This window comes from Salvelinus namaycush, chromosome 37 (assembly GCF_016432855.1).
Source record: "Salvelinus namaycush isolate Seneca chromosome 37, SaNama_1.0, whole genome shotgun sequence".
Classification (NCBI taxonomy): domain Eukaryota; kingdom Metazoa; phylum Chordata; class Actinopteri; order Salmoniformes; family Salmonidae; genus Salvelinus; species Salvelinus namaycush.
In genome coordinates, this window is record NC_052343.1 from 25,860,759 (window position 1) to 25,887,647 (window position 26,889).

Sequence of the window (26,889 nt, forward strand, 5' to 3'; positions counted from 1 at the left end):
TTTGCCAACGTTTTCTCAAGTTGGAGCTAAGTTTAGGCCAAGGTGTTGTTCAGGTAACACTTAGCCCCAAAAGTTGAGTAAACAAAAAAATAGTATGTGGAACCAGTTACTTAATTAGTTGAAACAATAGATTTGTGGGGTTTCTTTTTTTTACAGTGTGTGTTCTCAATGTAATTAATAACAGAAACTGTTTTGGCCTAAAGCTGAACAATTACAAGTAGAGGTAAGGGGCATTGGAGTGTGATAGTAACTCAATTTTTATTTTATTTAACTAGGCAAGTAATTTAAGAACATATTCGTATTTACAATGCCTGCCTACACTGGCCAAACCCAGATGATGCTGGGCCAATTGTGCACTGCCCTATGGGACTCCCAATCACGGCCAGATGTGATACAGCCTGGAATCGAACCAGGGACTGTAGTGACCCCTCTTGCACTGAGATGCAGTGCCTTTGACCACTGCACTACTCGGGAGTTTTACTATAGGCTAGTCCTAGATCATTTATAGTCATTGTTCACTCTGGGTTCTAGGCACGTCAATAGATGAAACAGTCAATAAGATGTTCATTTTGCTGAACTGGTAGGCTCTCCATTCTTTATAAGAGATTGGACATTGGTTATATGGATGCCCACTGTTGGTTCACGATGTTGTGAGAGAGAAAAATAATATAGCGGTGGTTGTCTCTCAAATAGCGGCAACATGAGATGGCCATGTCCGGTATCTAATGTAATAACAAAGACACACACTCAGCCATTACCCTATAGGTCATTGTCGCCCCCCTTAAAGCAGCTCCTGACGTCGAAGTCAAGGACAGACAGACGTTTGGTGGACATCAGAAGGTGTGATTTGAGCAGGGGCGGCACGCGGCAGTAAATGATGTCACCCCCGTGTAACTATGATATAAGAGAAGCGCTGCTGCCTCCCTTGTTTCTCTATTGGGAGAACGAAACAGAGGTAGACAAAGAGAGGACAGCACCGGAGCTGGGGGGTAAGCACCGAGAGTGGACCAACTATTGTCAAAAATAGAAACGAGGGAAGAGAGAGATCCTGTGCGACGTGGCAGGAAAGAAGCGGTGAGTTTATCTAACAACCATTATGTATTTTTAATGCGCTCGACCGGATCTTCCGTTACACTTTGTAATGTCAACTGCTTTTTCTAATAGCCTACAAGACAAGTCTAGACTATAGCCTATACTACAAAACTATTTCAAAAGTAGGCTTAATAAATATGATGTAAACTTCTGGGGCATATTGAGGGTGTTAATTCACTACCCAGTGCAGACCATAGAAATATAATCTCATTCTAGTCCTGTGGTCAAGATATTATGAACCGGAGTCAGTATCATGCAACCAGTTCGTTATCATTTAAAAAATGAATTCGCACGCACGCCCATGATGAGTTCAGCCTGTGGGTTAGCCCCTTAAATACTTTATTGCAGGTGTCAAAGTTTGTATTTCCCCAGACTCTTGAGGACGCTTAAATATCTTACCGTTATACGTCTTTGTGATCTCACCTGTACGGTTGTACCTGTCTGTATTGTGTCCTACATGCCATTAGACCCAGACATGGGCAAGAAGGACGAGATAGCCGTGGCCAAAGTCAAGATTGAGCAAAACGGAGACATTGGGTAAATATTTAGGTGCTGAGAATGTTGTCTTTGGGTGTTTGTATTTTGTCAACAATTGTTTCTATAGTCGGTATAACATCGATTTGTATTATTATTCCTTCATTGGAATTACGGTCTAGTTCCTGAGTTAACTAACTTAATAACTTTATCTGCCGTTTTTAAAATTGAAAGATAATTATATAAAATTGATTTATAAAATGATGTTGTAGATATTCTGTTTCTTCTAGAGAGGATAAAGATGAAGAGAAAAAGGGGGGAAAGGAGAAAGAGCCAAAGATGCCGATGATTGGCGCCATAGCTCTGGTGAGTAGCCTAGACAAACTGTCACATACTTCTCCAGCTTTACACACTGTAGACTATTTATTATCAGGGCCCTGAGGTATTGTGTGTGTGTGTGTGTGTGTGTGTGTGTGTGTGTGGGTGGTTGGTTGTGCGAAGGTGTGTGCATGTGACTGTGTGCCTGCATGTGAACGTGTGCGTGCAACGTGCTTGCATGCGTGTAAAGTTGGAACCCAGATCAGACATGAATGTGGAAATAGGGGGGGTTGGGGAGGGGTCTGTTTCCTCTGGTCCCCTGCTGGGCCAGTAGAATAGCTGAAGGTTGCATTTCCTCTGGTCCCCTGCTGGGCCAGTAGAATAGCTGAAGGTTTAATTTCCTCTGGTCCCCTGCTGGGCCAGTAGAATAGCTGAAGGTTGAATTTCCTCTGGTCCCCTGCTGGGCCAGTAGAATAGCTGAAGGTTGCATTTCCTCTGGTCCCCTGCTGGGCCAGTAGAATAGCTGAAGGTTGCATTTCCTCTGGTCCCCTGCTGGGCCAGTAGAATAGCTGAAGGTTGCATTTCCTCTGGTCCCCTGCTGGGCCAGTAGAATAGCTGAAGGTTTAATTTCCTCTGGTCCCCTGCTGGGCCAGTAGAATAGCTGAAGGTTGCATTTCCTCTGGTCCCCTGCTGGGCCAGTAGAATAGCTGAAGGTTGCATTTCCTCTGGTCCCCTGCTGGGCCAGTAGAATAGCTGAAGTTTGAATTTCCTCTGGTCCCCTGCTGGGCCTGTAGAATAGCTGAAAGTTTAATTTCCTCTGGTCCCCTGCTGGGCCAGTAGAATAGCAGAAGGTTGCATTTCCTCTGGTCCCCTGTTGGGCCAGTAGAATAGCTGAAGGTTGCATTTCCTCTGGTCCCCTGCTGGGCCAGTAGAATAGCTGAAGGTTGCATTTCCTCTGGTCCCCTGCTGGGCCAGTAGAATAGCTGAAGGTTTAATTTCCTCTGGTCCCCTGCTGGGCCAGTAGAATAGCTGAAGGTTTAATTTCCTCTGGTCCCCTGCTGGGCCTGTAGAATAGCTGAAGGTTGCATTTCCTCTGGTCCCCTGCTGGGCCAGTAGAATAGCTGAAGGTTTAATTTCCTCTGGTCCCCTGCTGGGCCAGTAGAATAGCTGAAGGTTTAATTTCCTCTGGTCCCCTGCTGGGCCAGTAGAATAGCTGAAGGTTTAATTTCCTCTGGTCCCCTGCTGGGCCAGTAGAATAGCTGAAGGTTGAATTTCCTCTGGTCCCCTGCTGGGCCAGTAGAATAGCTGAAGGTTTAATTTCCTCTGGTCCCCTGCTGGGCCAGTAGAATAGCTGAAGGTTGCATTTCCTCTGGTCCCCTGCTGGGCCAGTAGAATAGCTGAAGGTTTAATTTCCTCTGGTCCCCTGCTGGGCCAGTAGAATAGCTGAAGGTTGAATTTCCTCTGGTCCCCTGCTGGGCCAGTAGAATAGCTGAAGGTTTAATTTCCTCTGGTCCCCTGTTGGGCCAGTAGAATAGCTGAAGGTTTAATTTCCTCTGGTCCCCTGCTGGGCCAGTAGAATAGCTGAAGGTTGCATTTCCTCTGGACCCCTGCTGGGCCAGTAGAATAGCTGAAGGTTGCATTTCCTCTGGTCCCCTGCTGGGCCAGTAGAATAGCTGAAGGTTGCATTTCCTCTGGTCCCCTGCTGGGCCAGTAGAATAGCTGAAGATTTAATTTCCTCTGGTCCCCTGCTGGGCCAGTAGAATAGCTGAAGGTTTAATTTCCTCTGGTCCCCTGCTGGGCCAGTAGAATAGCTGAAGGTTGAATTTCCTCTGGTCCCCTGCTGGGCCAGTAGAATAGCTGAAGGTTGAATTTCCTCTGGTCCCCTGCTGGGCCAGTAGAATAGCTGAAGGTTTAATTTCCTCTGGTCCCCTGCTGGGCCAGTAGAATAGCTGAAGGTTGCATTTCCTCTGGTCCCCTGCTGGGCCAGTAGAATAGCTGAAGGTTGCATTTCCTCTGGTCCCCTGTTGGGCCAGTAGAATAGCTGAAGGTTTAATTTCCTCTGTTCCCCTGTTGGGCCAGTAGAATAGCTGAAGGTTTAATTTCCTCTGGTCCCCTGCTGGGCCAGTAGAATAGCTGAAGGTTTAATTTCCTCTGGTCCCCTGTTGGGCCAGTAGTATAGCTGAAGGTTTAATTTCCTCTGGTCCCCTGTTGGGCCAGTAGAATAGCTGAAGGTTTAATTTCCTCTGGTCCCCTGTTGGGCCAGTAGAATAGCTGAAGGTTTAATTTCCTCTGGTCCCCTGTTGGGCCAGTAGAATAGCTGAAGGTTTAATTTCCTCTGGTCCCCTGTTGGGCCAGTAGAATAGCTGAAGGTTTAATTTCCTCTGGTCCCGTGTTGGGCCAGTAGACTAGCTGAACGTTTAATTTCCTCTGGTCCCCTGCTCGGCCAGTAGAATAGCTGAAGGTTGCATTTCCTCTGGTCCCCTGCTGGGCCAGTAGAATAGCTGAAGGTTGCATTTCCTCTGGTCCCCTGCTGGGCCAGTAGAATAGCTGAAGGTTTAATTTCCTCTGGTCCCCTGCTGGGCCAGTAGAATAGCTGAAGGTTGAATTTCCTCTGGTCCCCTGCTGGGCCAGTAGAATAGCTGAAGGTTTAATTTCCTCTGGTCCCCTGCTGGGCCAGTAGAATAGCTGAAGGTTTAATGTCCTCTGGTCCCCTGCTGGGCCAGTAGAATAGCTGAAGGTTTAATTTCCTCTGGTCCCCTGTTGGGCCAGTAGAATAGCTGAAGGTTTAATTTCCTCTGTTCCCCTGCTGGGCCAGTAGAATAGCTGAAGGTTGCATTTCCTCTGGTCCCCTGCTGGGCCAGTAGAATAGCTGAAGGTTTAATTTCCTCTGGTCCCCTGCTGGGCCAGTAGAATAGCTGAAGGTTGAATTTCCTCTGGTCCCCTGATGGGCCAGTAGAATAGCTGAGGGTTGCATTTCCTCTGGTCCCCTGCTGGGCCAGTAGATTAGCTGAAGGTTGAATTTCCTCTGGTCCCCTGCTGGGCCAGTAGAATAGCTGAAGGTTGCATTTCCTCTGGTCCCCTGCTGGGCCAGTAGAATAGCTGAAGGTTGCATTTCCTCTGGTCCCCTGCTGGGCCAGTAGAATAGCTGAAGGTTGCATTTCCTCTGGTCCCCTGCTGGGCCAGTAGAATAGCTGAAGGTTTAATTTCCTCTGGTCCCCTGCTGGGCCAGTAGAATAGCTGAAGGTTGCATTTCCTCTGGTCCCCTGCTGGGCCAGTAGAATTACTGAAGGTTGCATTTCCTCTGGTCCCCTGCTGGGCCAGTAGAATAGCTGAAGTTTGAATTTCCTCTGGTCCCCTGCTGGGCCTGTAGAATAGCTGAAAGTTTAATTTCCTCTGGTCCCCTGCTGGGCCAGTAGAATAGCAGAAGGTTGCATTTCCTCTGGTCCCCTGTTGGGCCAGTAGAATAGCTGAAGGTTGCATTTCCTCTGGTCCCCTGCTGGGCCAGTAGAATAGCTGAAGGTTGCATTTCCTCTGGTCCCCTGCTGGGCCAGTAGAATAGCTGAAGGTTGCATTTCCTCTGGTCCCCTGCTGGGCCAGTAGAATAGCTGAAGGTTTAATTTCCTCTGGTCCCCTGCTGGGCCAGTAGAATAGCTGAAGGTTTAATTTCCTCTGGTCCCCTGCTGGGCCAGTAGAATAGCTGAAGGTTTAATTTCCTCTGGTCCCCTGCTGGGCCAGTAGAATAGCTGAAGGTTTAATTTCCTCTGGTCCCCTGCTGGGCCAGTAGAATAGCTGAAGGTTGAATTTCCTCTGGTCCCCTGCTGGGCCAGTAGAATAGCTGAAGGTTTAATTTCCTCTGGTCCCCTGCTGGGCCAGTAGAATAGCTGAAGGTTGCATTTCCTCTGGTCCCCTGCTGGGCCAGTAGAATAGCTGAAGGTTTAATTTCCTCTGGTCCCCTGCTGGGCCAGTAGAATAGCTGAAGGTTGAATTTCCTCTGGTCCCCTGCTGGGCCAGTAGAATAGCTGAAGGTTTAATTTCCTCTGGTCCCCTGTTGGGCCAGTAGAATAGCTGAAGGTTTAATTTCCTCTGGTCCCCTGCTGGGCCAGTAGAATAGCTGAAGGTTGCATTTCCTCTGGACCCCTGCTGGGCCAGTAGAATAGCTGAAGGTTGCATTTCCTCTGGTCCCCTGCTGGGCCAGTAGAATAGCTGAAGGTTGCATTTCCTCTGGTCCCCTGCTGGGCCAGTAGAATAGCTGAAGATTTAATTTCCTCTGGTCCCCTGCTGGGCCAGTAGAATAGCTGAAGGTTTAATTTCCTCTGGTCCCCTGCTGGGCCAGTAGAATAGCTGAAGGTTGAATTTCCTCTGGTCCCCTGCTGGGCCAGTAGAATAGCTGAAGGTTGAATTTCCTCTGGTCCCCTGCTGGGCCAGTAGAATAGCTGAAGGTTTAATTTCCTCTGGTCCCCTGCTGGGCCAGTAGAATAGCTGAAGGTTGCATTTCCTCTGGTCCCCTGCTGGGCCAGTAGAATAGCTGAAGGTTGCATTTCCTCTGGTCCCCTGTTGGGCCAGTAGAATAGCTGAAGGTTTAATTTCCTCTGGTCCCCTGTTGGGCCAGTAGAATAGCTGAAGGTTTAATTTCCTCTGGTCCCCTGCTGGGCCAGTAGAATAGCTGAAGGTTTAATTTCCTCTGGTCCCCTGTTGGGCCAGTAGTATAGCTGAAGGTTTAATTTCCTCTGGTCCCCTGTTGGGCCAGTAGAATAGCTGAAGGTTTAATTTCCTCTGGTCCCCTGTTGGGCCAGTAGAATAGCTGAAGGTTTAATTTCCTCTGGTCCCCTGTTGGGCCAGTAGAATAGCTGAAGGTTTAATTTCCTCTGGTCCCCTGTTGGGCCAGTAGAATAGCTGAAGGTTTAATTTCCTCTGGTCCCCTGTTGGGCCAGTAGAATAGCTGAACGTTTAATTTCCTCTGGTCCCCTGCTGGGCCAGTAGAATAGCTGAAGGTTGCATTTCCTCTGGTCCCCTGCTGGGCCAGTAGAATAGCTGAAGGTTGCATTTCCTCTGGTCCCCTGCTGGGCCAGTAGAATAGCTGAAGGTTTAATTTCCTCTGGTCCCCTGCTGGGCCAGTAGAATAGCTGAAGGTTGAATTTCCTCTGGTCCCCTGCTGGGCCAGTAGAATAGCTGAAGGTTTAATTTCCTCTGGTCCCCTGCTGGGCCAGTAGAATAGCTGAAGGTTTAATTTCCTCTGGTCCCCTGCTGGGCCAGTAGAATAGCTGAAGGTTTGAATTTCCTCTGGTCCCCTGTTGGGCCAGTAGAATAGCTGAAGGTTTAATTTCCTCTGTTCCCCTGCTGGGCCAGTAGAATAGCTGAAGGTTGCATTTCCTCTGGTCCCCTGCTGGGCCAGTAGAATAGCTGAAGGTTTAATTTCCTCTGGTCCCCTGCTGGGCCAGTAGAATAGCTGAAGGTTGAATTTCCTCTGGTCCCCTGATGGGCCAGTAGAATAGCTGAGGGTTGCATTTCCTCTGGTCCCCTGCTGGGCCAGTAGAATAGCTGAAGGTTTAATTTCCTCTGGTCCCCTGCTGGGCCAGTAGAATAGCTGAAGGTTTAATTTCCTCTGGTCCCCTGCTGGGCCAGTAGAATAGCTGAAGGTTGAATTTCCTCTGGTCCCCTGCTGGGCCAGTAGAATAGCTGAAGGTTTAATTTCCTCTGGTCCCCTGCTGGGCCAGTAGAATAGCTGAAGGTTGCATTTCCTCTGGTCCCCTGTTGGGCCAGTAGAAAAGCTGAAGGTTTAATTTCCTCTGGTCCCCTGCTGGGCCAGTAGAATAGCTGAAAGTTGAATTTCCTCTGGTCCCCTGCTGGGCCAGTAGAATAGCTGAAGGTTGAATTTCCTCTGGTCCCCTGCTGGGCCAGTAGAATAGCTGAAGGTTTAATTTCCTCTGGTCCCCTGCTGGGCCAGTAGAATAGCTGAAGGTTGCATTTCCTCTGGTCCCCTGTTGGGCCAGTAGAATAGCTGAAGGTTAATTTCCTCTGGTCCCCTGCTGGGCCAGTAGAATAGCTGAAGGTTGCATTTCCTCTGGTCCCCTGCTGGGCCAGTAGAATAGCTGAAGGTTTAATTTCCTCTGGTCCCCTGCTGGGCCAGTAGAATAGCTGAAGGTTGAATTTCCTCTGGTCCCCTGCTGGGCCAGTAGAATAGCTGAAGGTTTAATTTCCTCTGGTCCCCTGCTGGGCCAGTAGAATAGCTGAAGGTTTAATTTCCTCTGGTCCCCTGCTGGGCCAGTAGAATAGCTGAAGGTTGCATTTCCTCTGGTCCCCTGCTGGGCCAGTAGAATAGCTGAAGGTTGCATTTCCTCTGGTCCCCTGCTGGGCCAGTAGAATAGCTGAAGGTTTAATTTCCTCTGGTCCCCTGCTGGGCCAGTAGAATAGCTGAAGGTTGAATTTCCTCTGGTCCCCTGCTGGGCCAGTAGAATAGCTGAAGGTTTAATTTCCTCTGGTCCCCTGCTGGGCCAGTAGAATAGCTGAAGGTTTAATTTCCTCTGGTCCCCTGCTGGGCCAGTAGAATAGCTGAAGGTTTAATTTCCTCTGTCCCCTGCTGGGCCAGTAGAATAGCTGAATGTTTAATTTCCTCTGGTCCCCTGTTGGGCCAGTAGAATAGCTGAAGGTTTAATTTCCTCTGTTCCCCTGCTGGGCCAGTAGAATAGCTGAAGGTTGCATTTCCTCTGGTCCCCTGCTGGGCCAGTAGAATAGCTGAAGGTTGAATTTCCTCTGGTCCCCTGATGGGCCAGTAGAATAGCTGAGGGTTGCATTTCCTCTGGTCCCCTGCTGGGCCAGTAGAATAGCTGAAGGTTTAATTTCCTCTGGTCCCCTGCTGGCCAGTAGAATAGCTGAAGGTTTAATTTCCTCTGGTCCCCTGCTGGGCCAGTAGAATAGCTGAAGGTTGAATTTCCTCTGGTCCCCTGCTGGGCCAGTAGAATAGCTGAAGGTTTAATTTCCTCTGGTCCCCTGCTGGGCCAGTAGAATAGCTGAAGGTTGCATTTCCTCTGGTCCCCTGTTGGGCCAGTAGAAAAGCTGAAGGTTTAATTTCCTCTGGTCCCCTGCTGGGCCAGTAGAATAGCTGAAAGTTGAATTTCCTCTGGTCCCCTGCTGGGCCAGTAGAATAGCTGAAGGTTGAATTTCCTCTGGTCCCCTGCTGGGCCAGTAGAATAGCTGAAGGTTTAATTTCCTCTGGTCCCCTGCTGGGCCAGTAGAATAGCTGAAGGTTGCATTTCCTCTGGTCCCCTGTTGGGCCAGTAGAATAGCTGAAGGTTTAATTTCCTCTGGTCCCCTGCTGGGCCAGTAGAATAGCTGAAGGTTGCATTTCCTCTGGTCCCCTGCTGGGCCAGTAGAATAGCTGAAGGTTTAATTTCCTCTGGTCCCCTGCTGGGCCAGTAGAATAGCTGAAGGTTGAATTTCCTCTGGTCCTCTGCTGGGCCAGTAGAATAGCTGAAGGTTTAATTTCCTCTGGTCCCCTGCTGGGCCAGTAGAATAGCTGAAGGTTTAATTTCCTCTGGTCCCCTGCTGGGCCAGTAGAATAGCTGAAGGTTTAATTTCCTCTGGTCCCCTGTTGGGCCAGTAGAATAGCTGAAGGTTTAATTTCCTCTGTTCCCCTGCTGGGCCAGTAGAATAGCTGAAGGTTGCATTTCCTCTGGTCCCCTGCTGGGCCAGTAGAATAGCTGAAGGTTTAATTTCCTCTGGTCCCCTGCTGGGCCAGTAGAATAGCTGAAGGTTGAATTTCCTCTGGTCCCCTGATGGGCCAGTAGAATAGCTGAGGGTTGCATTTCCTCTGGTCCCCTGCTGGGCCAGTAGAATAGCTGAAGGTTTAATTTCCTCTGGTCCCCTGCTGGGCCAGTAGAATAGCTGAAGGTTTAATTTCCTCTGGTCCCCTGCTGGGCCAGTAGAATAGCTGAAGGTTGAATTTCCTCTGGTCCCCTGCTGGGCCAGTAGAATAGCTGAAGGTTTAATTTCCTCTGGTCCCCTGCTGGGCCAGTAGAATAGCTGAAAGTTGAATTTCCTCTGGTCCCCTGTTGGGCCAGTAGAATAGCTGAAGGTTTAATTTCCTCTGGTCCCCTGCTGGGCCAGTAGAATAGCTGAAGGTTTAATTTCCTCTGGTCCCCTGCTGGGCCAGTAGAATAGCTGAAGGTTGCATTTCCTCTGGTCCCCTGTTGGGCCAGTAGAATAGCTGAAGGTTTAATTTCCTCTGGTCCCCTGCTGGGCCAGTAGAATAGCTGAAGGTTGAATTTCCTCTGGTCCCCTGCTGGGCCTGTAGAATAGCTGAAGGTTGAATTTCCTCTGTTCCCCTGTTGGGCCAGTAGAATAGCAGAATGTAAAATTTCCTCTGGTTAGGAGCCTCTACATACAAAAGTATAGAGTTCTACATACAAAATGACTCAGAGTATTCATTACCTTCATATGTTCTCTTTCTCTCTCTGCGCATCTGTCCATCTCTGTCCCCTTTCCTCTCCACTTATCCTTACCCCCCTTTAATTCTTTATCCCCTTACCTCTCCCCTGCCCCTTCTCACTCCCTTTCTCTCTCTCCTTCCCAATCTCTCACTTTCCTCATATCCCCACCCTGCCCCTCACTCTCGCTCCTCCTCCCCCATGCCTCTATAGTTCAGGTTTGCTGATGGTTGGGACAGGCTGATGATTGTGCTGGGGACCATCATGGCTATGGTTAATGGAACGGTCCTCCCTCTCATGTGTATCGTCTTTGGGGACATGACTGACAGCTTCATAGGAGACTCCATACAGACACAGAATAACTTCACCAGTGAGTCAGTCCCTACACACACACCTACACACACACACACGCACGCACGCACGCACGCACGCACGCACGCACGCACGCACGCACGCACGCACGCACGCACGCACGCACGCACGCACGCACGCACACACACACATACACACACTCTTAAAGGACAACGCCACCACTTTTCAACCTCATTTTCATCTCCAACACAATACCAGTGCCTACATGTGAAAACGACGCATTTCAAAAAAAAAAATGGAAAAAATATCAAGTTAAATAGTTATACTTGATGACATCATAAAAAGCTAAAACATTTTAAAAAAACAGTGATTTTCAAACAATATGAGATTTGAGGTGATGCGGGGAGCAAGAAAATACCCTCTGGCTAGAAACTCATTGCAAGTTTTGAAAATCACTGTGTTTTGTCACAGATAACTATTTTTTTAGTACCTTTCTTCTTGTCTTTTTAACCACAGATCATAGAAACAGGCTGTTTTCACATATAGACACTGGTTTGGTGTTGGAGATAATGAACATGAGGTTGAAAAGTGGTGGAATTGCCCTTTAACTGTCTAACTGTCACATCTTTTCCTGCTCTAGACATCACGTTCCCTGTTTCCAACACCACTCTGGGAGAGGAGATGACGGGGTGAGGCTAAGACTCAATGATATTTCACTTGACCAAGAAGGGAGTAGTTCCTGATCTTTGACCGGATTTATTTCAGAGGCTCTGTATCCGTGAGTCCGCAAATTCTCACAGTATCTCACGGGAACTTGGACTTAATCTATTTTCATAACCTAGACAGGGTGAACTGCATAGTTAAAGGGCAATTCCACCACTTTTCAACCTCCTATTCATTATCTCCAGCACCATACCAGTGTCTACATGCGGAAATTATTCAGACCCCTTGACTTTTCCCACATTTTGTTACGTTACAGGCTTATTCTAAAATTGATGAAATCGTTTTTTTCCTCTCATCAGTCTACACACAATACCCCATAAGGACAAAGAAAAATTTTGTTTTGGAAAGGTTTGCTAATTTATAAAAAAAATTCAACTGAAATATCACATTCACATAAGTATTCAGACCATTTACTCAGGACTTTGTTGAAGCACCTTTGAAAATGATTACAGCTTCAAGTCTTCTTGGGTATGACGTTACAAGCTTGGGGAGTTTCTCCCATTCTTCTCTGCAGATCCTCTAAAGCTCTGTCAGATTGGATGGGGAGCGTTGCTGCACAGCTATTTTCAGGTCTCTCCAGAGACGTTTGATCGGGTTCAAGTCCGGGCTCTGGCTTGGCCACTCAAGGACATTCAGAGACTTGTCCCGAAGCCACTCCTGCGTTGTCTTGGCTGTGTGCTTAGGGTCGTTGTCATGTTGGAAGGGGAATCTTCGCCCCAGTCTGAGGTCCTGAGCGCTCTGGAGCAGGTTTTCATCAAGGATCTCTCTGTAATTTTCTCTGTCATCTTTGCCTCAATCCTGACTAGTCTCCCAGTCCCTGCTGCTGAAAAACATCCCCACAGCATGATGCTGCCACCACCATACTTCACCGTAGGGATGGTGCCAGGTTTCCTCCAGACGTGACGCTTGGCATTCAGGCCAAAGTGTTCAATCTTGGTTACATCAAATCAAATCAAATTTAATTTGTCACATACGCTGAATATGTACATGTAGGTAGAGTTATTAAAGTGACTATGCATAGATAATAACAGAGAGTAGCAGCAGCGTAGAGTGAGGGGAGGGGGTAATGCAAATAGTCTGGGTAGCCATCTGATTAGCTGTTCAGGAGTCTTATGGCTTGGTGGTAGAAGCTGTTTAGAAGCCTCTTGGAGCTAGACTTGGCGCTCCAGTACCGCTTGCCGTGCAGTAGCAGAGAGAACAGTCTATGACTAGGGTGGCTGGAGTCTTTGACAATTTTTAGGGCCTTCCTCTGACACCGCCTGGTGTAGACTGGGACTTACGAAAGCTAAGGCTGGCTTTTTCAAACAGAAATTTGCATCCTGTAGCACTAATTCCAATTACAATAATCGATCATTTCAATAAGCATTTTTCTACGGCTAGCCATGCTTTCCACCTGGCTACCCCTACCCTGGCCAACAGCTCTGCACCCCCTGCAGCAACTTGCCCAACCCCCCCCCCTTGCTTCTCCTTCACCTAAATCCAGACAGCTGATGTTCTGAAAGAGCTGCAAAATCTGGATCCCTACAAATTAGCTGGGCTAGACAATCTGGACCCTCTCTTTCTAAAATTATCCGCAGAAATTGTTGCAACCCCTATTACTAGCCTGTTCAACCTCTCTTTTGTATCGTCTGAGATCCCCAAAGATTGGAAAGCTGCCATGGTCATCCCCCTCTTCAAAGGTGGAGACACTCTAGACCCAAACTGTTATAGATCTATATCCATCCTGCCCTGCCTTTCTAAAATCTTCGAAAGCCAAGTTAACAAACAGATCACCAACCATTTTGAATCCCACCGTACCTTCTCCACTATGCAATCTGGTTTCTGAGCTGGTCATGGGTGCACCTCAGCCACGCTCAAGGTCCTAAACGATATCATAACCGCCATTGATAAAAGACAGCCGTCTTCATCGACCTGGCCAAGACTTTCGACTCTGTCAATCATCGCATTCTTATCGGCAGACTCAATAGCCTTGGTTTCTCAAATGACTGCCTCACCTGGTTCACCAACTACTTCTCAGATAGAGTTCAGTGTGTCAAATCGGAGGGCCTGTTGTCCGGACCTCTGCATTCTCTATGGGGGTGCCACAGGGTTCAATTCTCGGGCCGACTCTTTTCTCTGTATATATCAATGATGTCGCTCTTGCTGCTGGTGATTCTCTGATCCACCTCTATGCAGACGACACCATTCTGTATACCTCTGGCCCTTCTTTGGACACTGTCTTAACAAACCTCTAAACGAGCTTAAATGCCATACAACATTCCTTCCGAGGCCTCCAACTGCTTTTAAATGCTAGTAAAACTAAATGCATGCTCTTCAACCGATTGCTGCCCGCACCCACCCGCCCGACTAGCATCACTGCTCTGGACAGTTCTGACTTAGAATATGTGGACAACTACAAATACCTAGGTGTCTGGTTAGACTGTAAACTCTCCTTCCAGACTCACATCAAACATCTCCAATCCAAAATTAAATCTAGAATCGGCTTCCTATTTCGCAACAAAACATCCTTCACTCATGCTGCCAAACATACCCTCGTAAAACTGACTATCCTACCGATCCTTAACTTCAGCGATGTCATTTACAAAATAACCTCCAACACTCTACTCAGCAAACTGGATGTAGTCTATCACAGTGCCATCCATTTTGTCACCAAAGCCCCAAATACTACCCACCACTGCGACCTGTATTCTCTCATTGGCTGGCCCTTGCTACATATTCGTCGCCAAATCCACTGGCTCCAGTGGTCTTTCCTAGGTAAAGCCCTGCCTTATCTCAGCTCACTGGTCACTATAGCAACACCCACCTCTAGCACGCGCTCCAGCAGGTATATTTCGCTGGTCATCCCCAAAGCCAACACTTCCTTTCCTTCCAGTTCTCTGCTGCCAATGACTGGAACGAATTGCAAAAATCACTGAAGCTGGAGACTTAAATCTCCCTCTCTAACTTTAAGCATCAGCTGTCAGAGCAGCTTACCGATCACTGTACCTGTACACAGCCAATCTGTAAATAGCACACCCAACTACCACACCCACTGTCATCCCCATATTGTTATTTATCTTCTTGCTCTTTTGCACCCCAGTATCTCTACTTGCACATCATCATCTGCACATCTATCACTCCAGTGTTAATGCTAAATTGTAATTATTTCACCTCTATGGCCTATTTATTGCCTTACCTCCCTAATCTTTTACATTCGCACACACTGTACATATATTTTTCTATTGTGTTATTGACTGTATGTTTGTTTATGTGTAACTCTGTGTTGTTGTTTTTGTCACACTGCTTTGCTTTATCTTGGCCAGGTCGCAGTTGTAAATGAGAACTTGTTCTCGTCTGGCCTACCTGGTTAAATAAAGGTGAAATAAAACTTTTAAAAAGAGGTCCTGGATGGCAGGAGCTTGGCCCCGGTGATGTACTGGGCCGTACACACTACCCTCTACAAGGCCTTGCGGTCGGAGGCCGAGCAGTTGCCATGCCAGGCAGTGATGCAGACCAGAGAATCTTGTTTCTCATGGTCTTAGAGTCTTTAGGTGCCTTTTGGCAAACCAAGCTGCAAGTGGGCTGTCATGTGCCTTTTACTGAGGAGTGGCTTCCGTCTGGCCACTCTACCATAAAGGCCTGATTGGTGGAGTGCTGCAGAGATGGTTGTCCTTCTGGAAGGTTCTCCCATCTCCACAGAGGAACTCTAGAGCTCTGTCAGAGTGACCACCTCCCTGACCAAGGCCCTTCTCCCCCGATTGCTCAGTTTGGCCAGGCGGCCCGCTCTAGGAAGAGTCTTGGTGGTTCCAAACTTCTTCCATTTAAGAATGATCGAGGCCACCATCTTCTTGAGGACCTTCAATGCTGCAGAAATGTTTTGGTACCCTTCCCCAGGTCTGTGCCTCAACAAAATCCTGTCTCGGAACTCTACGGACAATTCCTTTGACCTCATGGCTTGGTTTTTCCTCTGACATGCACTGTCAACTGTGGGACCTTATATAGACAGGTGTGGGCCTTTCCAAATCATGTCCAATCAATTAAATTTACCACAGGTGGACTCCAATCAAGTTGTAGAAACATCTCAAGAATGATCAATGGAAACAGGACGCACCTGAGCTTAATTTCGAGTCTCATAGCAAAGGGTCTGAATACTTATGTAAATAAGGTATTTCTGTTTTTTTAATATATTTTTTTATAAATTTGCAATAATTTCAAAAAAACTGTTTTAGCTTAGTCATTATGGGGTCTTGTGTGTAGATTGCTGAGGAATTTTCTTTTTTAACATATTTTAGAATAAGGCTGTAAAGTAACAAAATGTGGAAAAAGTCAAGGGGTCTGAATACTTTCCGAAGGCACTGTATGTGAAAACAGTGTTAAACACAATGAGATGAAGCGGTGACGCGGGGAGCCACTCCCCCCGGGAATGAAACTCGTTGCAGGTTTTGAAAATCACTGTTTTTACTTTTAATTATATTAATTGTAAGGATCGACGCCTGGGACGAGAAGCAGGTACAGGGAGTGAACATTTAATTAACCACGAACATGGAACAGGACAGGACAGCGTCTGGACAGGAACACACAACGACATTATTGCAGACACAGGGAACACACGGGGAAGCAGACAGTTATAGACGGGGCAATCAAGAAAGGGAAGGAGTCCAGGTGAGTCCAATGAGCGCTGCTGCGCATAATGAGCGCCAGACAGGGAGAGTGGGAGCAGGCGTGACATTAATGATGTCATAGGGTAGGATTGTGTGGGACCTTTTATTTTGAACCACAGAACGTTGAAACACACATATTTCAGATATGTGAACAGATACAGAGCCTCAGAATTTAAAGATCCGGTCCCAGATAAGGAGCTACTTCCCTATAAAATAAATTGTAATGTCAAATGGCATTTTCAAGAGATCACCTTTACCTCTCTGCCTTTGTGCCTCAGTCCCCTTGCTATTTACTCCATAATGGATGGTATTTTGTATAGATTTATATGTATAAATTCACCTGCGTAATGTAAACACACATACCGTCATGTTTACAAAGTCATTATTCCCTAAGATGTACCCCTGTGCCCCAATTATCTCCAAACCATCATTAAGGTTTTGTATGTCTGGATGTGTGTGTGTTGACCAGCTGTATGTCTGTATTCCAGCCATGCTATCTACTACTCTATAATGGGTGCGGTGGTGTTGGTAGCAGCCTACATGCAGGTGGCCTTCTGGACCCTGGCCGCAGGCAGGCAGGTCAAACGCCTCAGGAAGCTCTTCTTCCACTGCATCATGCAGCAGGAGATCGGCTGGTTCGATGTCAACGAGACGGGAGAACTCAACACCCGCCTAACAGAGTGAGGAGCTCCTATAGGAATGGATTGGCGTTTATAGGGGAAGGTGTTTTTACATTGCTACCATCTGGATGTAGCTTCAGGGTTTAAACAGCCCTGTTCAATCAAATATGGGGAGTGTGCACATGCGTGTGTGTATATGTGTGTGTGCGTGTGTATGTATGTGCGTGTGTGTGTATATACGTGTATGTGTGTGTGTATGTGAGTGTATGTGTGTGTGTATGTGTATGTTACGAATCCCTTTGGCCCGACAGTCTAGGGGGGGATGGTAATGGGACCCGTAACATAACTCATGCAAAGTGTAATAGTGACAAAGTAACGGTGAGAACGAAATAACCACGATAACTTAAATTTACCGTCAAACTCAGGGTTTATTAACAAACACACGGTAATGGGGGGCAGGAAAAGGGGCTGAGCTGGACCCAAGGAAAGAAAGAATAATAATCCAAAAACACCCCTAAACTAGACTAGCCTACTTCAATAACAGCTAACTAACTAACCAAAAATACAGTGGGTGGTCCGCCCAGTTCTAACTAGTGTATTTAACAAAGTTGACCTACGGGTAGTGTATGCCCATGGGCGTCTTATCTTGGTTACCCCCTTTTCCCACCATCAAACAAACACTCAAACACCATAACAAAAACAATACTCACAGGTGGGGACAAAGTGACATGTATCCTAAACCACACAAGAGGTCTACAAACATATGGCATTTACAGAGAGATTGCTACACAAAGAGATCGAACTCTAGAGAAAACAACTGACAGGGTTTTTAAACCAAGGGAAAGGGACTGTGATTGGGTAGGAGAAAAGGAGCAGGTGTCTTCTGATTAGCGACTGATTGATGACTGATTGGGGAATGATGATTGTCACCTGTGAGTAGGGGAGAAGGAGAGAAAAGAAATACACACAGGATACACACAGAATACTTGTATCCGTAACAGTGAGTGTATTTGTGTGTGAGTGGATGTGTGTGTGTGTATGAGTGTGTGTGTGTATATGTGTGTATGTGTGTGTGTGTGTGTGTGTGTGTGTGTGTGTGTGTGTGTTTGTGAGTGTGTGTGTTTGTGAGTGTGTGTGCATGGGAGTGTGTGTGTGTGTGTGTGTGTGTGTGTGTGTGTGTGTGTGTGTGTGTGTGTGTGTGTGTGTGTGTGTGTGTGTGTGTGTGTGTGTGTGTATGTGTTTTATTCTGTATTTCCTCCCCTCCACAGTGACATCTATAAGATCAACGAGGGGATAGGTGACAAGGTGGGCATGTTGATCCAGTCCTTCACCACCTTCATCGCTTCCTTCATCATCGGCTTCAGCAAAGGATGGAAGCTCACCCTTGTCATTCTGGCTGTCAGTCCTGTGCTGGGCTTCTCCGCTTTTATATTCAGCAAGGTGGGCCACACACACACACACACACACACACACACACACACACACACACACACACACACACACACACACACACACACACACACACACACACACACACACACACACACCTCTCTTGACGGTCTTTCTCCGTTGTGTGTCTCTAGGTACTGACGTCCTTCACATCCCTGGAGCAGAGTGCTTATGCTAAAGCTGGAGCCGTGGCTGAGGAGGTGATCTCTTCTGTCAGAACAGTCTTCGCTTTCGGTGGACAACAGAAGGAGATAACCAGGTGTGTGTGAGAGAGAGGGGGGGGGGGGGGGGTAGAATGGAGACTTTTGCTAACGTTAAAGGAGCGGTAACTAAGGCAACAGACAGGTCACCAGGATAATGTTCCTAAAGGACTTGTTGCTGCTGTGAAGACCATTAGCCTGAGCAGAGTCAGTAGTTGTTATTGTTCTATAAGTGGATAGACCAGTCCACACCACTCTGTGTAAAACCATCAGTGAGGAGGACAATTGGATTAGTGTGGTGTGTTTGTATATGTATACCATCTCTCTCTCTCTCTCTCTCTCTCTCTCTCTCTCTTTCTCTCTCTCATTCCCTCTGTCTCTCTGTGTTTTTCTCTCTCTTTCAATTCCTGTGCGTGTGCGTTTCTGTGTGTGCGTGTGTTGTTTTGCACCACAGGTACGAGAAAAACCTGGAGGATGCTAAGAACATGGGGATCCGTAAAGCCATCTCTGCTAACATCGCCATGGGCTTCACCTTCCTGATGATCTATCTGTCCTACGCTCTGTCCTTCTGGTACGGCAGCACACTCATCCTATCTGGAGAATACACCATTGGAACTGTCCTCACCGTGAGTACACACACACACACACACACACACACACACACACACACACACACACACACACACACACACACACACACACACACACACACACACACACACACAAACACACATATAGTCTTGTATAACTAACCTAGTGGGGATACACAATTCAGTCCCATTCAAAATCTTATTTTCCCTAACCCCTAAACTTAACCCCAAAACCTAACATTAACTCTAACGCTAACCCTAGCTCCTCACCCTAGAATTAACCCTAGCTCCTCACCCTAGAATTAACCCTAGCTCCTAACCCTAGAATTAACCCTAGCTCCTCACTCTAGAATTAACCCTAGCTCCTAACCCTAGAATTAACCCTAGCTCCTCACTCTAGAATTAACCCTAGCTCCTCACTCTAGAATTAACCCTAGCTCATAAACCTAGAATTAACCCTAGCTCCTCACCCTAGAATTAACCCTAGCTCCTCACCCTAGAATTAACCCTAGCTCCTCACCCTAGAATTAACCCTAGCTCCTAACCCTAGAATTAACCCTAGCTCCTCACCCTAGAATTAACCCTAGCTCCTAACCCTAGAATTAACCCTAGCTCCTCACTCTAGAATTAACCCTAGCTCCTAACCCTAGAATTAACCCTAGCTCCTAACCCTAGAATTAACCCTAGCTCCTCACCCTAGAATTAACCCTAGCTCCTAACCCTAGAATTAACCCTAGCTCCTAACCCTAGAATTAACCCTAGCTCCTAACTCTAGAATTAACCCTAGCTCATAAACCTAGAATTAACCCTAGCTCATAAACCTAGAATTAACCCTAGCTCATAAACCTAGAATTAACCCTAGCTCCTAACCCTAGAATTAACCCTAGCTCCTCACCCTAGAATTAACCCTAGCTCCTCACCCTAGAATTAACCCTAGCTCCTCACCCTAGAATTAACCCTAGCTCCTAACCCTAGAATTAATCCTAGCTCATAAACCTAGAATTAACCCTAGCTCCTCACCCTAGAATTAACCCTAGCTCCTAAACCTAGAATTAACCCTAGCTCATAAACCTAGAATTAACCCTAGCTCCTAACCCTAGAATTAACCCTAGCTCCTCACCCTAGAATTAACCCTAGCTCCTCACCCTAGAATTAACCCTAGCTCCTCACCCTAGAATTAACCCTAGCTCCTAACCCTAGAATTAACCCTAGCTCCTCACCCTAGAATTAACCCTAGCTCCTCACCCTAGAATTAACCCTAGCTCCTAACCCTAAACCTAATTCTAACCTTAATACTAAACCCCACTAGAAATCAAATGTGAACTTGTAGGGACTAACAGAATGTCCTGAGTTGGTCAAATTTGTGTTTGTTTACTACAGTTACACACACACACACACACACACACACACACACACACACACACACACACACACACACACACACACACACACACACACACACACACACACACACACACACACACACACACACTGATGTTTATTTATGTCCTGTAGGTGTTCTTCACAGTGTTGATCGGGGCGTTTGCCATGGGACAGACTTCTCCTAATGTCCAGGCCTTCGCCAGTGCCCGGGGAGCGGCACACAAAGTCTACAACATCATCGACAATGTGAGACACACACACACACACACACACACACACACACACACACACACACACACACACACACACACACACACACACACACACACACACACACACACACACAGTCTGGGCTGATCAGGGTTAACACAGAGCGAAGCATCACTGTGGTTATAGCAGAATGGACTGTTCTTAGTTGTTTGTGAATGGTTCACGATTGTTAATGTTTCACGATGACTTGAGTTTACAACGCACAGTCAGACAGACAGAGCCGCTCTTACCATGCTTACATACAGTATATACACACTGAGGAACGTGGTTGAATATGAATACCCTGACCATCAAAATGTTATGTTGCAAAACGAACTTTTTACTATCAAGAGTCAAATCAAATCAAAGTTACATTCTTTGAACTCTCCCCCCAATCACACACACTCGCACACGCACACACACACACACACACACACACACACACACACACACACACACACACACACACACACACACACACACACACACACACACACACACACACACACACACACACACACACACACACACAGTCTGGGCTGATCAGGGTTAACACAGAGCGAAGCATCACTGTGGTTATAGCAGAATGGACTGTTCTTAGTTGTTTGTGAATGGTTCACGATTGTTAATGTTTCACGATGACTTGAGTTTACAACGCACAGTCAGACAGACAGAGCCGCTCTTACCATGCTTACATACAGTATATACACACTGAGGAACGTGGTTGAATATGAATACCCTGACCATCAAAATGTTATGTTGCAAAACGAACTTTTTACTATCAAGAGTCAAATCAAATCAAAGTTACATTCTTTGAACTCTCCCCCCAATCACACACACACACACACTCGCGCACGCACGCACGCACACACACACACACACACACACACACACACACACACACACACACACACACACACACACACACACACACACACACACACACACACACACACACCAAAGACAAAAACAAGGGGAAACTGTGGAAGGGTGAGGTACCCAGGGGAACTTACATATTGTAAGATCTGAAAGAGGGAGAGAGAGAGAGAGAGAGAGAGACATACACACACTCCCTGGTACAGACACACAAACATACACACACACACTAACACACACACTGTAACAGACAGGCACACACACGTACTGTTCATGCTCTGTAACACGAAAACTAGTGTAAATAAACAGGGCTAAACTAACACGTAGATAAATCTGCCCTCTGGCTAACACTCTTCCTCCTATTGTCCCTCTGAGAGGGGAGAGAGAGGTGGGGGACTCATAGAGAGAGGGGAGAGAGAGGCGGGGGACTCATAGAGAGAGGGGAGAGAGAGGCGGGGGACTCATAGAGAGAGGGGAGAGAGGCGGGGGACTCATAGAGAGAGGGGAGAGAGAGGCGGGGGACTCATAGAGAGAGGGGAGAGAGAGGCGGGGGACTCATAGAGAGAGGGGAGAGAGAGGCGGGGGACTCATAGAGAGAGGGGAGAGAGAGGCGGGGGACTCATAGAGAGAGGGGAGAGAGAGGCGGGGGACTCATAGAGAGAGGGGAGAGAGAGGCGGGGGACTCATAGAGAGAGGGGAGAGAGGCGGGGGACTCATAGAGAGAGGGGAGAGAGAGGCGGGGGACTCATAGAGAGAGGGGAGAGAGAGGCGGGGGACTCATAGAGGGAGGGAGAGAGGCGGGGGACTCATAGAGAGAGGGAGGTCTGATGGAAAGAAGGAGGGTGGAGGGAGGGGACTTAAAGAGAAGGGCGTAGAGAGCAGGAGGCTAAAGCACAGTCCTCAATCACCAATCACCACACTCCCACCAGAATCAATCCTTTCTGATTCGGCCCACCATTTTATCTCCAGGCTGCTCTGAACGGGGCCTTGAATTCCAGCTGGAATTGCTGTCTACTTATATAATGTCTATGGTGTGAATGGGGAAACTTTTTGGACTCTGTAGAGCGCTTAACACACAGTAGAATAACACATCTGTCCCCACTGAGCAGTCAGGAATACAGGGAGTCTTCAGAAGGGGATGTTTTTGCTGCTGCATAAACCAGGCCTCTGTGTCTGTATGTGTTTATGCTGCTGTATAAACCAGGCCTCTGTGCCTGTGTGTGTTTATGCTGCTGTATAAACCAGGCCTCTGTGTCTGTGTGTCTTTATGCTGCTGTATAAACCAGGCCTCTGTGTGTGTGTTTATGCTGCTGTATAAACCAGGATACTCTTCTCACGCACCATATTGGTTGAAAAATAGTTACTGGCAATATAATAGGCTTGTAGTATTTTATGGTATCATTTATGTGTACAGTAATAGTATTAGTTAGTGACCTGCTTGAATGTTCACACGATTATGTTTATGTTCTAAGTCTCACTGCTGTTGTTGTTTGTCTGTTCAGAAACCCCACATCAACAGCTACTCAGACCACGGCCACAAGCCTGATGTCATCAAAGGAAACATAGAGTTTAACAACATCCATTTCATCTACCCCTCACGACCCCACGTCAAAGTATGTGCTGCTGCCTTTATGTGTGCGTGTGTGTTGATGTCCAGTAGATGTTCGTAGATGTTAAATGGTGTGTTTCTGTGTGTGTCTCTGTAGGTGTTGAAAGGAATGTCTCTGAGCGTGCGTAGTGGCCAGACCATAGCTCTGGTAGGCAGTAGTGGCTGTGGGAAAAGCACCACCGTTCAGCTGCTGCAGCGGTTCTATGATCCACAAGAGGGATCAGTGAGTATCATGGAAAACACACACACACACACACACACACACACACACACACACACACACACACACACACACACACACACACACACACACACACACACACACACACACACACACACACACACACACACACAGTACCGGTTCTGTAACTATGCCCTCTGTGTTCTGTAGGTGTGTGTAGATGGTCATGACGTGCGCTCCCTGAACGTGCGCTTCCTGAGAGAGATGATTGGCGTTGTCAGTCAGGAGCCCATCCTGTTTGCTACCACCATCGCTGAGAACATCCGCTACGGACGACCTGACGTCACACATCAGGAGATAGAACAGGCTGCTAGGGAGGCCAACGCTTACGACTTCATCATGACACTACCTGATGTACGTTACTCTGTCTGTCTGTCTGTCTGTCTGTCTGTCTGTCTGTCTGTCTGTCTGTCTGTCTGTCTGTCTGTCTGTCTGTCTGTCTGTCTGTCTGTCTGTCTGTCTGTCTGTCTGTCTGTCTGTCTGTCTGTCTGTCTGTCTGTCTGTCTGTCTGTCTGTCTGTCTGTCTGTCTGTCTGTGTATGTCTATGTGTACGTCTGTGTGTGTGTGTGTGTGTGTGTGTGTGTAGTAGTAGTATTGGTAGTACTATAACTAATGCTAGATAATGATTGATTACAATATATTGATAGTATTGTTTTGTTGAGCAGAAGTTTGAGACTCTAGTTGGAGACAGAGGAACCCAGATGAGTGGAGGACAGAAACAGAGGATCGCTATCGCACGCGCTCTCGTACGCAACCCCAAGATCCTCTTGTTGGATGAGGCTACCTCAGCCCTCGACGCCGAGAGTGAGACCATCGTACAGGCTGCTTTGGACAAGGTAGAGGACACACACACACACACACACACACACACACACACACACACACACACACACACACACACACACACATGCACCAGTTTATCAACATCTACTAAACATTGCTATGCCCCCCTCCTCCCTCCCTTTCACTCCCCCTTCCTCCTCCTCCCTCCCTTTCACTCCCCCTTCCTCCTCCTCCCTCCCCTCCCCACTCCCTCCCTCCCTCCCTCCCCCTCCAGGTGAGACAGGGTCGTACTACCATCGTGGTGGCCCATCGTCTGTCTACTATCCGTAATGCTGATGTCATCGCAGGCTTCCAGAAGGGAGAGATCGTAGAGCTGGGAACACACAGCCAACTGATGGAAAAAGAAGGAGTCTACCACACACTGGTCACCATGCAGGTAACACACACACACACACCCTCCTCACACCCTCCTCACACATCTTGCATCTACGTCACCATTTAGGTAACAGCGTTATCAAAACAGTGTCACACACACGCCACATAACAAACAAATACACACATTTTACTCTATATTCTATTCTGTTGTGTTCTTCCAGACGTTTAAGAGTCCTGAGGAGGGCGAGGAGGCTGTGGAGGAGCAGGTTCTGGAGGAGAAGAGTCCGTCAATGATGCCGTTCTCAGAGACCACCCTCATCCGGAGGAAATCTACCAAGGGATCGTCCTTCATCGGATCAGAGAAAGGAGACGAGGACAAGACTGAGGTGGAAGAAGAGGTAAGGCTATGGAGCTAGAGGTACTAGCTAGAGTGGATATTCCCATTTCAATCCAGGATCAGTAGTGGACACACTGTGGGACATAATTGGTGTACCATTTGGAATGTTTCTGATGATCTCTCTCTCTCTCCTTCTTTTCTCTCTCTCTCTTCTCTCTCCTTCCTTTCTCTCTCTGTCTTCTCTCTCCTTCCTTTCTTTCTCTATCTTCTCTCTCTCTTTCTCTCTCCTTCCTCTCACTCTATGTCTTCTCTCTTTCTCTCTCTCTTCTCTCTCTCCGTCCTCTCTCTCTCTCTGTCTTCTCTATCTCTCTCTCTCTCTCCCCAGGATGAGGAGATTCCTCCTGTGTCGTTTCTGAAGGTGTTGAAGCTGAACCTTCCTGAGTGGCCCTATATGGTGGTTGGTGTGATCTGTGCCACTATCAACGGGGGCATGCAGCCTCTCTTCGCTGTCATCTTCTCTAAAATCATCGCTGTATGTTAAATATCAGTTAATACCAGATATCATCATTCTATGTTTACTCATTTATTTCAGTTTATTCATCTTCTCATTACTGTAAGTTGAATTAGTCATATTCCATCAAATAGCCTCACCTCAGATGATCATGTTTGTGTTGTTGTCATGTTTCAGGTGTTTGCAGAGCAAGACCAGGAACTAGTTAGACAACGCTCCTCGTTGTACTCTATCATGTTCGCCCTCATTGGAGTCGTCTCCTTCATAACCATGTTCCTACAGGTAAGCACACACCTCACCTAATGCTAAATACTATGATGAATGAGTGACAGAATGTGGGAGGGGCTTGGGTTTGTATCTATCCTACAGCAGGTCAGTGGTCCCCAATGTATTTCTATTGATGGACAGCATCTTGAAGTTTGACTTACTATGACTGTGATACGTGGTTGTCTTCTCTTCAGGGATTCTGTTTTGGGAAGGCCGGTGAGATTCTGACCATGAAGCTGAGACTGATGGCCTTTAAAGCCATGATGAGACAGGCAAGTTTATTTAGGCTTATAGAGTGTTTAATAAAGGTGTTTATTTAGACTTATAGGGTATTTAATAAAGGTGTTTATTTAGACTTATAGGGTATTTAATAAAGGTGTTTATTTAGGCTTATAGAGTGTTTAATAAAGGTGTTTATTTAGACTTATAGGGTATTTAATAAAGTTGAGACAGTTTATTTAGACTTATATAGTGTTTAATAAAGGTGAGACTGTTTATTTAGGCCTATAGAGTGTTTAATAAAGGTGTTTATTTAGGCCTATAGAGTGTTTAATAAATGTGAGACTGTGTATTTAGGCCTATAGAGTGTTTAATAAATGTGTTTATTTAGGCCTATAGAGTGTTTAATAAAGGTGTTTATTTAGGCCTATAGAGTGTTTAATAAAGGTGTTTATTTAGGCCTATAGAGTGTTTAATAAATGTGTTTATTTAGGCCTATAGAGTGTTTAATAAAGGTGTTTATTTAGGCCTATAGAGTGTTTAATAAAGGTGTTTATTTAGGCCTATAGAGTGTTTAATAAATGTGTTTATTTAGGCCTATAGAGTGTTTAATAAAGGTGTTTATTTAGGCCTATAGAGTGTTTAATAAAGGTGTTTATTTAGGCCTATAGAGTGTTTAATAAATGTGTTTATTTAGGCCTATAGAGTGTTTAATAAAGGTAAGACTGTGTATTTAGGCCTATAGAGTGTTTAATAAATGTGTTTATTTAGGCCTATAGAGTGTTTAATAAAGGTGTTTATTTAGGCCTATAGAGTGTTTAATAAAGGTGTTTATTTAGGCCTATAGAGTGTTTAATAAATGTGTTTATTTAGGCCTATAGAGTGTTTAATAAATGTGTTTATTTAGGCCTATAGAGTGTTTAATAAAGGTAAGACTGTGTATTTAGGCTTGTATAGTGTTTAATAAAGGTAAGACTGTGTATTTAGGCTTATTTAGGTTATAGGGCTTATGGAGTGTTTATAAAGGCTCAAATAGGTTATAGAGACAATTTGAACATGTAACTCTCTTCGTTTTCCTGTAGGAGTTGGGCTGGTATGACAGTCACAAGAATAGTGTTGGAGCTCTCACCACTAGACTGGCTACAGACGCAGCACAAGTACAGGGGGTAAGTAGTGAGTACACACATGAACACACAAC

The 26,889-nt window shown here is 46.6% G+C and overlaps 1 protein-coding gene across 4 annotated transcripts in view; it reads left to right on the forward strand.

Moving 5' to 3' along the window:
- The first annotated feature begins 826 nt into the window (after nucleotides 1-826).
- The window catches only part of LOC120031179 (ATP-dependent translocase ABCB1-like), a 37,889-nt gene continuing 11,826 nt past the window's right edge, over nucleotides 827-26,889 (forward strand). The window contains exons 1-20 of one of the 4 annotated variants that reach the window (XM_038976802.1): nucleotides 827-1,074; nucleotides 1,560-1,629; nucleotides 1,839-1,932; nucleotides 10,521-10,677; nucleotides 11,260-11,308; nucleotides 16,471-16,662; nucleotides 17,871-18,042; nucleotides 18,186-18,310; nucleotides 18,706-18,877; nucleotides 20,357-20,470; nucleotides 22,852-22,962; nucleotides 23,056-23,181; nucleotides 23,350-23,553; nucleotides 23,865-24,035; nucleotides 24,257-24,418; nucleotides 24,579-24,755; nucleotides 25,080-25,226; nucleotides 25,383-25,487; nucleotides 25,667-25,744; nucleotides 26,774-26,857. In XM_038976802.1, coding sequence (XP_038832730.1) covers nucleotides 1,568-1,629; nucleotides 1,839-1,932; nucleotides 10,521-10,677; nucleotides 11,260-11,308; nucleotides 16,471-16,662; nucleotides 17,871-18,042; nucleotides 18,186-18,310; nucleotides 18,706-18,877; nucleotides 20,357-20,470; nucleotides 22,852-22,962; nucleotides 23,056-23,181; nucleotides 23,350-23,553; nucleotides 23,865-24,035; nucleotides 24,257-24,418; nucleotides 24,579-24,755; nucleotides 25,080-25,226; nucleotides 25,383-25,487; nucleotides 25,667-25,744; nucleotides 26,774-26,857 — 2,502 coding nt within the window. In that variant the 5' untranslated portion in view covers nucleotides 827-1,074; nucleotides 1,560-1,567. Of the gene's footprint in view, nucleotides 1,075-1,559; nucleotides 1,630-1,838; nucleotides 1,933-10,520; nucleotides 10,678-11,259; nucleotides 11,309-16,470; nucleotides 16,663-17,870; nucleotides 18,043-18,185; nucleotides 18,311-18,705; nucleotides 18,878-20,356; nucleotides 20,471-22,851; nucleotides 22,963-23,055; nucleotides 23,182-23,349; nucleotides 23,554-23,864; nucleotides 24,036-24,256; nucleotides 24,419-24,578; nucleotides 24,756-25,079; nucleotides 25,227-25,382; nucleotides 25,488-25,666; nucleotides 25,745-26,773; nucleotides 26,858-26,889 lie in introns of those variants that run through there. The other 3 variants (XM_038976799.1, XM_038976800.1, XM_038976801.1) reach the window with 3 other exon arrangements.